This window comes from Hirundo rustica, chromosome 22, assembly GCF_015227805.2.
Source record: "Hirundo rustica isolate bHirRus1 chromosome 22, bHirRus1.pri.v3, whole genome shotgun sequence".
NCBI lineage: Eukaryota > Metazoa > Chordata > Aves > Passeriformes > Hirundinidae > Hirundo > Hirundo rustica.
In genome coordinates, this window is record NC_053471.1 from 1,860,314 (window position 1) to 1,878,219 (window position 17,906).

The 17,906-nt window shown below is 58.4% G+C and overlaps 1 protein-coding gene across 5 annotated transcripts in view; it reads right to left on the reverse strand.

The window, feature by feature from the left end:
* The window catches only part of EPHB2 (EPH receptor B2), a 130,821-nt gene that overhangs the window by 82,588 nt on the left and 30,327 nt on the right, over window positions 1–17,906 (reverse strand). For all 5 annotated transcript variants that reach the window (XM_040084400.1, XM_040084403.2, XM_040084401.2 and 2 more), the window contains exons 2-3: window positions 9,213–9,277; window positions 4,446–5,130 (exon numbers count right to left, since the gene is read on the reverse strand). In XM_040084400.1, the coding sequence (XP_039940334.1) occupies window positions 4,446–5,130; window positions 9,213–9,277 (750 nt within the window). The remainder of the gene's footprint in view (window positions 1–4,445; window positions 5,131–9,212; window positions 9,278–17,906) is intronic.

The window sequence follows — 17,906 nt, forward strand, 5'->3', positions numbered from 1 at the left end:
CGCACACGGGGTGGTGGCAGGGCTGCTGGCCTGGACATCAAAGTCGTGGCAGGGGAGGGGACCCTGGGGCTCCCCTGAGGGGAGGCCCAGCTCCACCTTGAGCTGCAAAACCAGAGGATCCCAGAATGGTTTGGGTTGGAAGGGACCTGAAAGATCTTCCAGTGCCACCCCTGTCACAGGCAGGGACACCTTCGATTATCCCTGGGTGTTCCAAGCCCTGTCCACCCTGGCCTTGGACACTTCCAGGGATCCAGGGACAGCCACAACTTCTCTGGGCACCCTGTGCCAGGGCCTGCCCACCCTCACAGCCAGGAATTCCTTCCCAATCTCCCATCCATCCCTGCCCTCTGGCAGTGGAAGTCATTCCGTGTGTCCTGTCCCTCCATCCCTTGTCCCCAGTCCCTCTCCTCCTCTCCTGGAGCCCCTTTAGGCACTGGAAGGAGCTCTGGGCTCTCCCTGGAACCTTCTCTTCTCCAGGTGAGCACCCCCAGCTCTCCCAGCCTGGCTCCAGAGGGGCTCCAGCCCTTGGAGCATCTCTGTGGCCTCCTCTGGACTCACTGCAGCAGCTCCACATCCTTCTGATGTTGGGGACCCCAGAGATGGAGGCAGCACTGCATGACGGTCTCACAAAGTGGAGCAGAGGGGCAGAGAACAGAGAAGAGAGCCAAGGAGAAGACAGCTGCCAGCCTGGATCCGACCTGGATCCTCCTCTTCCCATCAGGTCACCAGCTCCTCTCCTCCTCAGAAAGGCCCAAGGGATGGCACCAGATGTCCCTGACAGCCAGAGAGCATCACCACCACCTTCTGCAGGGCAAATCCATCCCTTGTCACCCCAGCACAACCGGGACTCCCGGTGCTCGGTGCCACACGGGCACAACAAAGAGGACACGGGGACCAGAGGTCCCCCGCAGCAATGGAGAGGAGCTGCACAAGGGATTCAGGGCTGGACTGCTGGGAGCAGCAGCCATCATCTGCTGTCCCTGAGCAGGCACAGGCAGCGTCCATGCGCTGTCCAGCCGGCCCGGCGAGCACAGTGGCTCTGCCCACGCCGTGGCTGAGCGGAGCCAATGGATACGGGAGGCAGCGGGAGAAACGCGCTCGGTGCGCTGCATGGGAGGGACGGCGAGGGGAGGGGAGCGGGGAGGCGCAGACAAAGAACAGGGAGACGGAGAGAAAAGACGCAGGCAGGGAGCAGAAGGTGAAGCAGGGAGGACGCGGCGTGCGTGGAGCCCCTCGCCAGCGAGGAGCGGGCAGGCAGCCCCTCGCAGGGCCCGGCGGGAGCAGCAAGCCAGGGCCCAGCGAAATGAAAACCTCTTAACCACACAGAATTGTTAACTGCCCCCAAATCCTTTTGTGCTGGGGATGCGAGCTTAGAAGAGCTTAAGCTGTTAGATGCGTGAACTTCCTCCATAAATATCCCCCGTGCACGCCGCCGCCAGCGGGCCGGCGCGCTATTAGCCGGATAGAAAAGCCAGCGGGGAAAATGAGCAGCTCCTTCCAGCTGCACAGAGGGGCTGTGCATTCCTTGGGAATGCCCTTCTCCACCTGGACCCCTCGGTGGGGCAGGACCACGGCCCCCCCGTGCTCCCTGCCACGTCCTGTTTGTGCGCCTGAGCGCGGGAGAGAACTTCACCCCGAAAGCCAGCTCAGATTTGCTTTTGTTTTGCTTCTGGAGAGGGGCCCAGATTCCCTCCCAGCCCTGGAAACGCGAGCAAACCTGCCAGCCACATGCAGGAGTGAGTCCTCCAAGCCAGGACCCGGCGGGAGGAGGGCAGGGATGCAGGGAGGCAGGGATGCAGGGATGCAGGGATACATCCCGCAGGTCCTTCCCCAGCAGAGCTGCCTCGACCAGCCCCTTCCCAGCCCTTTGTGGGGCTCACTGGGAGGGCTGGGACACGATGGGGATGCCGAGGCTGTCCTGCCAACTCTGTGTCTGGCTCTCTTCCCAGTCCCCTCTCCTCTTCTTGGGGCTGCCAGGGAAAAATGGAGGGGGTGTCCCAGTTTGGCACAGTCCTGGGGCCCATCCAGCCTCGATTCCACATGAGAAGGGAAAGGGAAAGAAGGAACAGGGAAGGAAAAAACAAAGAGTGAAGGGAAAGGGGAAGAAAAGAAGAGGGGAGGAAGGGAATAAGAAGGGGAAGGAAAGGAGAAGAGGAAGGTGAAGGGGGGGAAAGGAAACAGAAGGGGAAGGGGAAGTGGAAGGGGAAGGGGAAGGGGAAGGGGAAGGGGAAGGGGAAGGGGAAGGGGACGGGGACGGGGAAGGGGAAGGGGAAGGGGAAGGGGAAGGGGAGGCAGCCCCGGAGCCAGCTGCCCCATGGAGACGATGGGCTGCCGGCCACCGCGTGATTAATGAGGGCGGGGAGCGAGGGGCCGTCGCTCGCCAGCACCGGCTGCACAAACAGCTGCCGAGGCACCGGACCTCCCAAAATCCTGCTGCTGCCCAGACAAAGACAGGACCGGCCTCTCCCTCCTTCTCGCTCCCTCCGCTTCCAGCCGCTCCTGCCTTTTCTGGGGACGGGGCTCTGCAGGAGGGGTCCCGGGACATGCCGGGGGGTGTCTGCCCTTTGGCCGGGCTCGCAGTGGCAGCCCCCCCCCAGAAAACCCCGGCTGCATCAGAGCAAAGCACTGCGCAGGGCTGGGTGTGCTCGGCTTAAAACCGGGCTGAGACGGAAAAGCTGCCATGAATCATCGGGGCTTTCTGGTGTTGCCACGGATGCTTCACTTGGGAGTTGTAAAACCCCCGTCTGCCCTTCGAGGCAGGGATTAGCTGGGCTCAGCTTCCAGCAGGACTTCCCTGCGGTCCCCATCCCCATCCCTGCTAAGGCTGCAAGACACCTGATCTGCCTGAGCTCGGTGGGAAGAAGCATTCGGCGGCTAAGTGAGGAGTAGCTGAAATCATGGATATTGAATGATCCCCACAGCACACCAGGACCTGGATTTTGGTGTATGAGCAGCCCAGTCATCAGAAGAAAACGTGGAGCCCTCTCCAAGGGGATCATACAGCCTGAGCACAATCAGATTGTCCATTCCACTCTCCAGTGCATCTCCCACTACCAGCACCTTCCCCAGGCTTGGCTCTACTCAGCCACCCCTTCACAGCCAGCAGGGAGGAGACACAGCTGCTCCTTGGCTCTGCAGTGGCCACAGACGTATCTATAATTGATCTTAGAAGCCCTGGCTCTGCTTGGAGTGTGCCGATGCCATTGGAACCGCAGGAGGATTTGGATGTTCAGCCAGGACAGAGGGAAAAAGATCCCGTTTGCCAAACTCTGTGGTTTGCCCCACGCATGGCGGAGCCGCAGGTGCCCGTCACACAGCTCTGGGGTCTCCACCTCCATCCCCAGGAGCAACCCCAGGAGCTCTTTTCTCAACCTTCCCGAGCCCGTGTATGACCGGACAGGGGCACAGACATCAGCTCGGGGAGAGGGTGCTGAGCTCCTGCTGGCCTCTGCTGGCTCCGTGGTGCTCAGCTGAGCTCAGCGGGCACTCAGAGTCCGCTCTGAACATCACAGGGGCAGGAGAACAGAGGCAGAACATTTATAGGGCAGGAAACCTCTGGCTGTTGAGGAGCACAGGGGCCAGGGTAGCTCTGAACAGGCCATGACCATCTCCCATCTGCACCTCACCAGGAAACATCGTAGACAACTCGCTCCCTCCCACTGCGCCCTTTTGGCACCCCGCATTCCCGCTCCCCTCATCCAAGAAGAGATTCAGCCCATGTGCCAAAGCACACGGCAAAAAAACCAACGGCATAACAGCCCCAGTATTTCCGGAGGCAACTGCAGACAGGTGACGTGCACCACACGTGGGAGCCTCCAAAAACTGGAGAGCATGGGTGGCACCAGCAACAGGCACCAGCCCTGACCCCAGTGCCTCTGGGGACCTGGAGCACAGCCTCTGCAACGACGAGCCGAGGGCAGGAAGCGAGGAGCTGGGGAAGGAGCCAGCCTCCACCCTGCCCAAGGAGACGAGGAAGGAGCCAGCCTCCACCCTGCCCAAGGAGACGAGGAAGGAGTCAGCCTCCACCCTGCCCAAGGAGACGAGGAGCTGGGGAAGGAGTCAGCCTCCCCCCTGCCCAAGGAGACGAGGAAGGAGTCAGCCTGCACCCTGCCCAAGGAGGTGAGGAGCTGGGGAAGGATCCAGCCTCCACTCTACCCAAGGAGGTGAGGAGCTGGGGAAGGAGTCTGCCTCCCCCCTGCCCAAGGAGCTGAGGAAGGAGTCAGCCTCCACCCTGCCCAAGGAGACGAGGAAGGAGTCAGCCTCCACCCTGCCCAAGGAGGTGAGGAGCTGGGGAAGGAGTCAGCCTCCACTCTACCCAAGGAGCTGAGGAAGGAGTCAGCCTCCACCCTGCCCAAGGAGGTCCCACCCAGACGGTTCAGGCAGATCCCAGACGCAAATCCCGAGAGCCCCCAGCAGCGGAGGCGATACCGGGGGCCCGTGGTTACCTCTGCAGACGGTGCCGTTCTCCACAGACTCGTAGCCGGCCCGGCACATGCAGCGGCCGATGGGCACCAGCCACTCGCCGTCGCCGTTGCAGTACAGCTTGATGGGCACGTCCACCTCCTCAGCGTTGGCGATGCACGTGCCCCTGGCTGCCACCAGCGAGGTGCTCTCCGCTCCCGACAGCGTTTCTTGGAAGACGGCCCCGTTCTGGATCACGCGGGGACATTTGCGGTAGAAGACGCGGACGGCGATCAGGGACATGCAGCCCCCGTAGTCCTGGAAGGCCAGGTAGAAACCGTTCTTGGAGACGGGCCCAAAGCTGCGCACCTCGGTGTTGATCTTCATCACCCGTCCACCTAAGTCCACCTGGGAGAAGCTCTCGTCGGCAGCAATCGTGTCCACCTTCATCCAAGGATTCTCCATCCAGTTAGGAAAAGTCTTGGTGGCCGAGTCAAAGTCGGACTCGAAATAGTACAGGTTAAAAGTCTCCTTACAGGAGCCTGGGACGTTTGGGATGCTGCTGCAGTCCCGGACAGAAAATTTCATCTCCACGTGGATGCGGTGCGCTCCTCTCCTCCGGATGTACTTGGTCCTGAGCCAGTTGTTCTGGCTGGACTCAAAGACGTTGCACACCTGGTAGGTGCGGATGGTGTTCATGTTCTCATCGTACCCACTCACCTCTTCCCACTGTGGGCAGGACACAGACAGTCAAGGGGCTGCACTGAACGGCTGCTCCCCACCCTCCTCACCTCTTCCCATCCCTGCTACGTGCCAAGTAGGCTCTGCCAGCACCAGCCGCCCCTCTCTGTGCCCACCCCATCCCACAGGCTGTCCCAGTGTGCCCAGAACCTCATCCCAGCACCCCCTGCCTTTGACCCACGCCATGCCCCAGGCAGGCTCCACACTGTGGGGACAAAGGGGGCCCTCGGGGCCACCTCACTGCCTGGGTTCATGGCCAAGCCTCTCTGGTGGGACAGCATGGCCACTGCTCTGCAGAAATGGCTTTAGTAGGGGCTGTGCCCATGGCCACAGTGCACGGCTGTGCCTCTGGCAAAGGAACACGGTGCCTTTTGCACAGGGATCCCCACCAGTGCCGCTCTGCTTACAGACAAGGCAGACAGGACCCGCTTCCCCATAAACCATCAAACCTCCTGGCTGGCTGCAGCCAGTGCCTCTTCCCAGGGGCGGGATGAGATCCTGGCCAATCCCGCCGTGTTCCCAAAGAGCAAAGTCCCACTGGAGCCCTTATCCCTGCTCCCTCGAGGGTCAAATGCTTTGGGGTTCCCCCAGCAGGTGTGCTCAGGTCCTAGCCACAGCTGTCCTGAACTGCATCTACGGGATGCAGACGTGCCTACGAGCTGTGCCGTGACAGCAACATCCTTCTCAGCAAGACAGCTCGGAGCTGACAGATTTCCCCACGGGAAGAAGCTCTGCCCAGCTCCCCCCTGCTGACTGACTGCCAGGTCTGGAGGAAGCTCCGTAGAATTACAGAAGAGAATATCCTGAGCTGGAAGGGACCCACAAGGATCATCAAGTCAACATGCTGGCCCTGCACAGACACCTCCCTGTGCTTGAGAGTGGTGTCCAAACACTGCTGGAGCTCTGGCAGCCTCACAGCCTCTGGTGCCCATTCCCTGGGGAGCCTGGGCAGTGCCAGCACCCTCTGGGGGAAAAACCTTTTCCTAACATCCAGCCTGAACCCCCTTGACACAGTCCCAGCTGACCCCGTTGGTCCCCAGAAAGCTCAGGGCTGCTGTGACATCTCCTGGCCTTCTCCAGCTCTTTGCCCTGTTCCCAGGCTGTTTTTTCCCCAAATCCTCCAGCGCTTGTTGTCTCCATTCTGTGCAGGATGGGGCCCCTTCAGAGTGGGGGATGCAGGGCATGAGCTGCGGCCTGTAAATGGCCACTGCCCCTCTGCAGAGAGCACCAACAGGGAAGGGTCTTTGTGGGAGAAGAACCCTCAGCTCACAGAGCATCAGCCCCTGCGAGAGTGCAGAGCATCTCCCTGCAGCCCCATCCCCAGCCAGGGCACCCTGGTGATGCTGGCAGCAGGGACCAGAGTCCTGCTGGCGTGTGACACAGTCCCCGCCAGCTGGAACTGCTCCTTCTGCATTTGTCCATAAACCTGCTCGAGTGGAAGCCGAGCTGCTTCCCATGGATGCTGCACCCCAAGCACAGTCCTGCTCTGGATGCAGGATCACAACACCCAGGGCAGGGCAGCAGCACAGCCCAGGTCCAGCACCAGTGCCAGGACCAAATCCAGGGAGAATCCTGCAGGAGCAGAGCACCCCCAGCCCCTCAGGTTGTACACGGCCTCACAAGGGCACCCAGGACCGGGGAGAGAGGCTCAGGAGATGGGAGACAGATTGCTCCTCGCACATCAAGGCTCACAGCCCAACAGAAGGCTGTCAGGGAAGATCCCCAACAGCTCCAACCACTTCAGATTGGCAGTGGCTGTAAATCTGCTGCCAGGGCTGGGGGACAAGAAGAGCATCCTCGCAAAACACAGCCGGAGCATTTGCTCTGTTTTCCAGAAATAAATTTGGTGTGTTCATGGAAAATTGCAGGATCTCCCTGCTTTTCAGGACACTGGCTGGGAAGGGAGTGAGGGGTGAGGGAATCAAAGACAAGGCATGCAGAAGCAATTCCTTCCCTTGCTCTGCCTCTGATGTGGCTCTCCCTCACCTGGACCACTCCAGCACCCACCTTGGCAGCCACCAAGGCCAAGGGACTCCCCACCCACACCTGCCCAGCCCAGGGAGGGTAAGGACACGAACCCAGAGAGCTCAGCCTTGGTCAGGCAGGAGCAGCACATGGCGGAATGAGGGTCTCCAGGGCTTGTGATGAACAGGGGATGCTGGAGGCAGGGCTTGGGGACATCTATGAATGGCACAAGAGCTTCGGAGCCAGACTTAAAGCAACTGTTTTGTCTCTAATAATCCCTGAAAAGGAGCACACAGCAGCTTCTGTCTCCCAGGTGATGCTGGCCAGTTGCCCCTGAGTGGGATGCACTGCCTTGTGCTGCCCGTGGACATGAGGCCGTGAAGGCACCGCAGAATTGTCACCTGTGATGGGCACAGAGCAGGGTGCCCACCTCCCCCTGAGGGCCCTGCCCAGTGGTGGAGACAGGAGATGACTCCACCAACCACTGGGACTGCGCTGCACTGTCCAGATGGGCATCTCCACCCTGATGGGGGACCTGGCAGCACCCTGGGGGCCAGGCTGGGACCCCCAGCATCCTCCCACAGCGAGCGCCTGGCTCCGGACATCCCTTTCCCCAGACGGGAGAGAAAATCACCCCCGTGCACTCAGCCCCGGCGCTTCCCCGACGCTTAATTAGAAGCCTCTCCCTTTCTCTTGGCTCTCTAATTAACATGCCGGGAGCTCAAAAGGAGGCAGCAGCACAATAACCCGGGGAGACGGCTTCCAGCAGGCCCCGGCCTCATTACGGCCGGGCTGGGGAGCAGGAGCAGGGCGTGCTTCACATATGGAAACGCCGCAAACAAGAAAGGCCGGGCCAGGAGAGAAAAAGACTTGACCTCTGCTCCCCCTCATTGTGCGCCCGTCATCTCCCTCGGCGGGCACTGGCGGGGCTGGGGCAGCTCTGCCCTTTATCATGGTGATGGGCCCGGCCGGCAGCGCCCGCGCCCAGCGCCGCCACGCTGCTCCCGCTCGGCTCCTTCTCCCTGCACGAGGATTCTCTTGGCCCTTTCTTCCCTTTTCTTCGGCCAAGCCGGCTCAGATCGGGGGCACGCTGTCAGCCCCCGGGGTGAGGGCCACGGAAACGTCTTCATCCAGCGCCGGCGGAGCGCGGACGGAAGGCGGGACGGAGCCTGAGCCAGCACCGCCGTGCACGGGCATGGGAAGCATCCCCGGGCTGTGGCCAGGCTGGAGTGGGACACCCAAGTGCAAGGGAGCAGGTCTGGGGGCTCTGTGGCTGCTGAGGTGGGCAGGGTGCTCTGAAGCACCTGGTGATGCCCCATGTGGGACACAGAGGTGGCTCCACTCTGGTTTTCTCCCGTGAGCGGAAGGGTGCAGAAATCACAGAATGTTCTGAGCTGGAATGGACCCACAGGGATCATCGAGCCCAACTCCTGGCCCTGCCCAGGACACCCCAACAACCCCACCCTGGGCATCCCTGGAGCGCTGTCCAAACGCTCCTGGAGCTCTGGCAGCCTCGGGGCCGTGCCCATTCCCTGGGCAGTGCCCAGCACCCTCCGGGGGATGAACCTGATGCAGTGCCCTGCCCAAGCTCCTCTTCAAAGGAGCTTCTTCAGGGTGGTCTTTGGTGGTCTCAGGGTACACCTGGCCCTGGTAAAGCAGGGAGACCGCTCTGCTGAGCCAGAAAACATCTCCCCGTGGGATGCCAGGGATGCTGGGCAGTCCTTTCAGGACCAGAGCCCAATGCCCTCACCCTGCTGCAGGTGACAGGCAATGGAATAACAAGTGAGACACTGTGGACAAATGAAGGGGGCCTTGGCATGTTGTTTCTCCCTCTCCTCATTTTTAGGTGGCTGCAGGCCAGCTCTATGGAGAGCATGATTCCTCTAGCACCACACTGGTTTGACTCTGTGGGGTGGGAATCACATCCCACCAACACTGGGGTTTTTCTGGAGTATCATCTCCTAACTGTCACCTCCTTTTGTGCCCTTCCCACATGGCCAAGGCACTTTGCACCAGTGCCTGACTCTTGCTGGGCCAAGCCTGCCACATCCACGTGCAGAAGAGGCCCCAGAGCAGCTGCAGGGCCCCACAAGGTGATGCCTTACCCCTGATGGAGGATGCACTGTCCAGCCCAGCTCTGCTGTCGCCGTTGTGGAGTCCATCAGCGTCTCTGTGGAAGGAAGGGGAAACAAGGAGTCACTGGATGCTGATGAAAGGACTGAAGATGGAGACAGGGAAAAAGGGTGGAGAGGAGCTAGCCCAGGGCTGCAGGGCTGGAGCCCATCCCACACCGAGCCTTTTGAGCACATCTCAGCTGGGGGACCCAGGTCCTGGTCCCCTCCACCCCACTGCTCCCTGGCCCCCACGCAGAATCGTGGAACCACAGAATGTTCAGGCTGGAAACGGCCTCCAAGATCACCAAGTGCAACCATCAGCCCAGCACCAAAACCATGCTCATCATTAAACCGTGCTCACAAGTGCCACATCCACACATTTTCTGAACATCTCCAGGGATGGAGATTCCACCACTGCCCTGGTCCAACGCCTGACCAGCCTTGCCATGAAGGAATTTTCCCTATCCAGGCATAGGAAATAGGGAAGGAACAGGGAATATAGGAATAGGGAAGGAATGTCCAGTCTAAACCTCTCCTGGCACAGCTTGAGGCTGTTTCCTCTTGTTCTGTCTCTTGCTCCTTGGGAGCAGAGCCCAAATCCCCCCCGGCTGTCCTCTCCCGTCAGGAGTTGTGCAGAGCCCCAAGGTTCCCCCTGAGCCTCCTCTTCTCCAGGCTGAGCCCCTTTCCCAGCTCCCTCAGCCTCTCCTGGTGCTCCAGACCCTTCCCCAGCTCCACTCCCTTCTCTGGCCACACTCCAGCCCCTCAATGTCTTAATTTTCATTAGGGGTCCAAAACTGACCACAGGATTTGAGGTGGGGCCCGAGGTGCCCAGCACAGGCAATGTCTCCTGCTGTGAATGGGGACTCTTCCATCCATCAGCCAAGCTGGATTTTCCTCCTCTCAATCCCAAATCCAGGTACCCCCAGCCCAGTTCTACCCTTGCACCTGAGGAGCAGCCTGAGCAGGGATCCTCCATCACCTTCCAGTTTCCTTCGCCAAAAGCAGGATATTTTTATTCTCAGCACTTTGCACAGCGGGGAGAATCCTCAGAGAAGCAGCAGAATGTGGGAAGGAACGGCACTTTCAGGACTTAAAAGTACTAAAAAATTAAACCACTGTTAAAGCTGGTTTTCCAGATGATTTGGGCTGAAACGGGTCAGGTGATGCTACCACAGACAAGTCCTCCTAAGCCAACACTGGAATTCTTCTCATCCCAAACAGCTGCGGGCTGGTTTAACTCCACTGATGGCACAAGGGAGGGGTGCTGTGGTTATGGCACCCCAATACCCGGGCCAACACCAGCAGGTGAAGGTGCCAGCCAGCCCCATCAGAAATAAATGGGACAGACACTTGGAATCGTGGAATTGTGGTTGGAAAAGCCATCCAATGTCATCGAGTCCAGCCAGTACTGCAGCGCTGCCATGTTCAGCACTAAACCACGTTTCTACGCATCACATCTGCACACGTCTTTAACACCTCCCAGGTAGTGCTCCAAAGTCTTTTTTGGACGCTTCCAGGAGTGGTTCCCACAGCCTGGGTAACCCTCAGTCCTCCAGGCCTGCAGCCCATTGCAATACAGGGATTCTTCTGCACCACACCCAAGGTTAAGAAACTGGACAATATTCCCGAGTTTAGGGAACGCGGTTTAGGAATTCTGCCCAAAGGCCTGGAGGAGCATGGTGGGACAGACTGCAGGAAATTCAGAGAGGAAATTCTGCCCAGAGAGGAAATTCTGTCTCTCTGCTCTGCAGGGACAATGTCAATCTGCCCCTGATTTCAGCACATGCCCGGGGGATGCCAACTGCACTTGCAGGGATGCTGGGAAGTGTCCATCCCATACACAGAGTCCCAGAACGGTTGGGGTTGGGAGGGACCCTCAAGACCACCCAGCCCCACCCTCCTGCCATGGGCAGGGACACCTTTCACTATCCCAGGGTGCTTCAAGCCCCATCCAACCTGGCTTTGGACACTGCCAACAGAAGTCCCAGAATGGAAATGGAGAGTTACTGGATGTAACCATGTCCTTCTGCTCTCCTTCTCCCCACCAGAAAAACAAGCATCCTGCCCCCAAGAGCATCTCCACCTTCTCCACTGAACAAAAACAAAGGAAGAAAAGCTCAGCCTTGAGCAGATCCATCACTGAAGAGCCAGGCTTGGATGCAGGGGTGACAACTGCTCAGTGCACGTGAGCTCCCCTTCCCCACTGGCACCCCAAAAAGTGCCTGGGCCTCGCTGTGCTCCCTGCACCTTCCCCTGGCAGTAAATCCTCCTCAGACTGCGGCTTGTTCATTACTCCCGGCTCGAGCCAGCGGTTTCCAGCTCACAGGAAACCAGGATTTCGAAATTTGGTTTTATTCCAAGAGTAAAAAGCAAAAAAAAAAAAAAAAAAAAAAAGGCAAAAAAAAAAAAAAAAGGTTATTTTCAATTTTTCCCACTAGGAAGAGTTCTGGAAAACAGCTAATCCCGAAATGTTGTGGGTCAGACTTATGAAATTTCTTTTTAAACTGGATATTTGTTTACATAGGTCAATAATAGTGTTTACTTTATCAGAGGATCTGGCTTTTTCATTAAAACACCAGGGGCGTTTGATCTGAAAGGAAAACAACATTTTTCACCCAGTGCTAGCAAGAAGCTTTAAAAACCCCCTGAATTTGTTGCTTTATCTTAACTATCAATGACAGTGGTGCACAGTAAGTACATTAATAGCAGCGACTAAAATGGAAAAGAAGATATATTCTAAGTCATTGCAAATAATTCCCCAAATAAACTTCATATTTTGAAGCATTTTTGCATTTTTAAACGCCTTTTACTTAATGAAAGCTCGGCGCAGTGGAAATGTGGTGCTCAGTACACCACTGCCCCCACCCCCTTATCCTCAGCTGAAGGATCCCCTTGGAGCTCTGCATCCACTCTGGCTGGCCCAGGGACAAAGAGGAGAAGAAATTCGCAGGTTTTAAGCAAGTTTTTCCAATGGCAAATTATCTTCCCATAAAAAAGCACCAGATATTCCAATAATTTTAGTCTGGATTTACACCGCTCGGCTGCCAGCTATTGGATTTCCTTTCCCTTCTACAAAGGCTCTGCAGTCCAAAACCTTTCCCTCTCGTGGTGCTCACGGGTGGCAAACGATCCATCTCCAAGACAGCTAAATTAGCTCAGCTTCCTTCTCCTTCCTCCCTAAACCGGGTTCCTGTCTTTGAGGCTCCTGTTTGTCACCCTTCGGTGTGCAGGGGGTCCCAGGGCTGTGCTCCCCAGCACACACAGCTGTAACACTCCAATGTGCCCCTTCTGGGACAGGTTTTGCACCAAGCCGCTGCCCAGACTGGTGAAGTCTTTTTGGAGATGGGGTTACACTGAGCAGAGAGTGCCTGAATTACGGAAAATTGGGAATAACTGGTCCCTGTGAAGCCAATGTGCCCCTTCTGGGGCAGGTTTTGCACCAAGCTGCTGCCCAGCTGAAATCCTTTTGGATACAGGGTTACACTGAGCAGAGAGTGCCTGAATTACGGAAAATTGGGAATAGCTGGTCACAGGGTCAGCACAAGTGGAACCACAGAATAGTTTGGGTTGGGAGGGACCTTAAAGCTCATCCAGTTCCATCCCCTGCCATGGGCAGGGACACCGTGTGCTGTCCCAGGTTGCTCCAGGCCCCGTCCAACCCAGAATTACAGAATCATAGAATGGGCTGACCTGGAAGAGACCACAAGGATCACAGAGTCCAACTGTGGCCCAGCACAGGAAACCCCAACAGCCCCAGGCTGTGCCTGAGAGCACAGAGCATTGTTAAAACGCTCCTTGAACTCAGACAGGCTCGTGACCACTGCCCTGTTCAGTGCCCAACCAATCTCCGGGTGAAAAACCTTTTCCTAATATCCAACCCAAACCTCCTCTGGCTTAGCTCCAGACATTTCCTCAAGTCCTATCACTGCTTAGCAGAGTGGAGAGGATGGTGCCTGCCCCTCTGCTGCCCTTCAGGGGGATGCTGAAGAGCACAACGAGGTCTCCTTCCAGTCTCCTGCAGGCTGGACAGACCAGGTGACCTCAGCCTCTCCTGACAGGCCTGTATGTCCAGGCTCCTCCTTCCTGCCCTTCCTGAAAATCAGGACAATGTTTGCCAAATTCCAGTCACCTGCGACCTCTCTGAAATCCCAAGACTGCCCAAAAATCACCGAGAGAGGCTTTGCAATGACATCAGCTGCTCTTTGAGGGTCTTGCACGAATCACCAGAGCCGTTTGGTTTGAAAGGGGCCTTAAAGCTCATCTCATTCCACCCCCTGCCATGGGCAGCGACACCTGCCACCATCCCAGGTTGTTCCAAGCCCTGTCCAACCTGGCCTTGGACACTTCCAGGGATGGGGAGTCTGGGCAACCTGTTCCAGATGCTCATGGACACTTCTGAGTGACAGCCGACTCCAGGCCCAGGGACATCATTTGGACAAAGTTCTCCTACAGGTACGAGCTCCACACGAAGCCCCGAGGCACGGGATCCCATCCTCCTCCTCAGGCAGCCCCTCCACCTGCAGTTTCCACCAGGCTGCCCTCTGTCCCTGCCACTTCTGTCACCTGTGATGGGATGTCACGGCCCCATCTCCCCCAGCAGCTTCCCTGGTCCTACCTGGGGCTGCCCCACTCTCATACAAACGTGTCAGCACACAACACCACCAGCTCCTGTGCTGGGGACAAAAAACACACGCCAGCTCCAGCACGGGCAACCCCAAGCCCAACTGTGAACGCCTTGACCACCACCTTGGCCACTTCACTCACTGTCACGGTGCCATCCTGCAGGTTTGGCAGCGCCAGATAACAGGGGGAGAGGCTGCTGCCTTGGCAGCCCCATGGAGATCCCCATGGCACCCAGGACACGCAGCAAAGCCACGGGGGAGCGGCAGGGGTGGGAGCCTGGCCCCCGGCCCAGCCCTGGTGGCTGCGATAGCTGCAGCTCAGCGCCGCGCTCCCTCCACGGCAGCGTCTCCTCAGTGTTGTTGTTTCTGTTCTCCCCTCCTGAGTGTTTATCTGCAGCTTCACATGCTGCCCACGGCATTATAAATAAATCTGCAGCTGCTCCAAAGCAGCAGACGCAACTCTGGCCCGCTTCCCACCGGGAACGGCGCTGCTCCCCACGGGACGCTCAGACACCAGCGCCCGTCCTTCTCACGCTGAAGATGTTTTCTCTGAGCAGCTTCTCCTGCCTGTCCCCGGCACTGCTGCCTGCTCCGAGGGCACGCCACAGCTCTGGAGGGACACTTGGCATCTCCAGTCACATCATCACCCCCACCCCACCACTTCCAGATGCTCAAAGCCACGCCAAGACAGCGTCACGCAGAGGATCTGCTGTGACAATGCCTGGGTGGGACTTCCTGAGCGTCCACTCGCTCTTCTTGCTGCTCAGCCACACGTGAGATGAGCGTGGGGTTCTCAGCTGCACCAGCTTCTCCCACCTGGACGGATCAGGAATGAGAGTGGTGGACAGAACTGGGAGGGGAGGACGAGTCCAGGATCATGCTGGATCCTGCTGGTGGCAGGACCAAGGGGCAGTGGCAGAGGCTGGAGGTGAGACGGATTCACAGAGGAGCTGTGCATGTTGCAGACACACTTCTCTCCGTCCGGAAAAATAACTTCCATGGAGTTTTGCCAATTCAGACCAATTTAGAGCATCTGGACCTGAGTTTCTCAGAAGTCCTGGCAAATGCTTCACATTCACAGGCTCCAAGCTCATCCAGATAAAGAAACAGCTGGACAAATAAATAGCCCCACAGATAGCTGGAGCCTCCACCCTCATTTTTCCACCCACAACTTTTTCCCTTCCCCTTTCCCTTCCACTCCTCACGCCAGCTCCTCTCTCAGGGTAGGACACTTGCCAGGATTTTAATCCTGGTCCAACATTATCAACACAGGGAGCAAGCTTCTCGTGGACCCATGAGCTGTGGCTAGTGCTGGATGTACAAAGCAGGCATGAAGCTGCCAGCCCGCTCTGACAGGTTGTGAGCAAAGCCATCCTGAGGCAGAGACAGTGAGAGATCACTCCTTGTCACCACGTCCCTTCCGTGACCTGGAAGCCCACCTAAAACACCTCATCAGCTCCAAGCTGGAGGCGCACACAGTGTCAGAGCCCAGCCAGGTGGAGCAAGACCAGGATCTGCCCCGGAGACAGCACGGGTCAGGATGAACTCCTCCACGCAGGAACACGTGCTCCCGGAGCCGTGTACCCATCCTGGCCTCAGGCACAGCCACCACATCCCGGGCCAGGGGGGTGGCTAATGAGAAACCCGTCTGTCCCCTCCTGAGGAGCCCTCGCCGCGGATCTCTTTACCCTTCCCCACGTTGAAAGGCCCCTCTCTGCCTCCTGTGCTTTACTGGAGCCTGATTATGATATCCTTGCCAGCGCGAGCTGAGAGGGGCTGAGCAAACCCAGTGGCCCTTCCCTGCAGCCCTGAGCTTTGCTTTGCCTGGCCGGGGGCCAGCGGAACAAGCTGAAACACAATCCCCCCCCCGGCCGAGCCGCTGGCGCGGGAACAGCTCGCTGCATTGTGAGCCGGCGGCTACGGGATACTTGGGATACTTCTCTCAGGGATCCACTTAAACTCCAAGAGGGAGAGTGATTGATAGCGAGCGAGAAGAGGAGGTCGACTGAGCTGGGATGGGGACCCCGGCACGCCCCGCTCCCGGAGCCCCAAAGGCCACCCCGAGGTCACAGCCACGGAGGGTCGTGCTGGTGGTCCCAGCGCTGGGAACCCAGCACTGCTCGTTCCAGGCTTTTCCCTGAAAAGTTAGGCCCAGCCAGACTCAGAGATCTAAGAATTAGGAGGATGGGCATCATCTCCATCACACAGAGCGCCTCTGACCTGCCAAGCAGGATCCAGGTGGATAGTCCATGGAACAGGGAGAACTGGCCCAAAGATGTCCTCACTTTGGGGGAGTCACGGATTTTTCCTGGCTCCTCGGTTCCCTAGGACAGCTCCTGCGAGCCCTGTGGGACAGGAGCCAGCCACAGAGCCAGCAGGGGAGCAGGGGATGGAAGCTGAGCTCAGCACAACCTGCTGGGTCACTCTCACCCAGCTTCTGAGTGGTGCTCAGCTGCTCGGGGTCAGGACTGGTGTCAAACAAGGATGGTCCCAATGCCCTGCCCTTGGCACAGCACTTCAGCAATGCCACGTGAAACTCCCGCTGCATTTCCATGAGGGAAATGCCATGAGCTGGGCTGTGCTTTCCATTCCTACCAAAATCCCTCCCTCACTCTGATTGCCCACACCTTGTCTGGACCATCCTCAGGGGACCAGACCCAGGGCTGATGTTGTGCAGAAAGAAATCACTGGCCTTTGGCTCCCAGCCTTGCCAGACCAGAAAATACGGAAAGCTGGGCTTGGAGCAGAGCTGCAGCTGGCCATGGGGACATGGCAAGGCCAATGGTGAGCCAGGAGCCAGGGCTGAACAGGGTCACAGCCCAAATCCAGCAGCTTCCAGCCCCTCTTCCCAGCTCCTCCTCTCCCTGTGGAGGCCTGGCTGTGCAGGCGCTGCCCTGCAGGGTGCTGACTGCCCCACTGCTGGAAAGCTCAAAACACGGAGAAGCCAAACTCGACAGCTGGGGTCCGGCAGGTCACCCCAGCACGTGTCCTGCTCTCCAAGCTGACCCTCAGCCCAGTCCAGGATCGTCCCTCTCACCTGCCTGGCTGGGAGGAGAATGAGAGCTCCAGATCTCAGCAGGGAATTCTGACTTTGTGGTCTCTCAGCCCCTGCTGGGGAGCAGGTGAGGCTCGATGTGAGGCAGGACCACTCTCCGTTACCCCACTCACGGCTGCGGACGCATCCTGTCTGTCCCAGTTTCCCCACGGCAGCTGCTCCAGAGGTCAGCAGGAACAGGATAACCCCACCAGAGCTCTCTGGGAAGTTGCTCCAGCAGCACCAGGGACCCCCTGGCAGCATCTACCCCGAAAGGAGCTGGGACTTGTAGGTGGTCTGAGTTCAGGCGAGGGCAGGCTGCCGGGAGGAGACAATGCAGATGCCAAATGCCAGCGAGCAGAGGCCCTCCTGCTGCTGCTGGGAATGCAGGAGACACGCAGAGGAGACACAGACGCAGGCGTTCAACAGCCACTGCTACTGTCACTGCTGATGGCTGTCTGTGGTGGCACTGACCCCATCGGCTGTGAGATACCCCGAGGGAGGGTACCCAGGGTAACTGATGCATCCAGTCTCATCCAGGCCCAGCAGAAACTAAATTCCCCACTAAGAGGAATGGAACAGGGGCCATGTCCTTCCTGAGAGCCTCCAGGTCTCTCTTCCTCTCTTGGGGACGGACACAGGAGTGCCCTGGGAGGTTGGAAGCTCCTTCTAGAGGTGCCCCAGCCCCAAAGGAACCATCAGCCTCCACCACGCACTGCTCCGGTCCAGCTGAGCGTGGCACAGCCACCCCATGGGGATGGACACTGCTGTCACCCCTCCTGCCCAAACGCAGAGCCACTGCCACAGGTGTGCAGGAGCAGGCGCCATGCGCAGCTCCTGGCTGCAGCATCCTGGGAAAAAGCTGCTGTATGCCACAATAACCTGCTCTCACCACATTGCCCTGTGGCCACTGGTACAGCGTGTAATGGCCAGGGCAGCACTGCCCAGTCCCCTCTGATGCCCACAGCCACCCTCCTGTACTCCCAGACCATTCCTGTGTCCCCAGGCAAGGTGACCTCAGGAGATCTG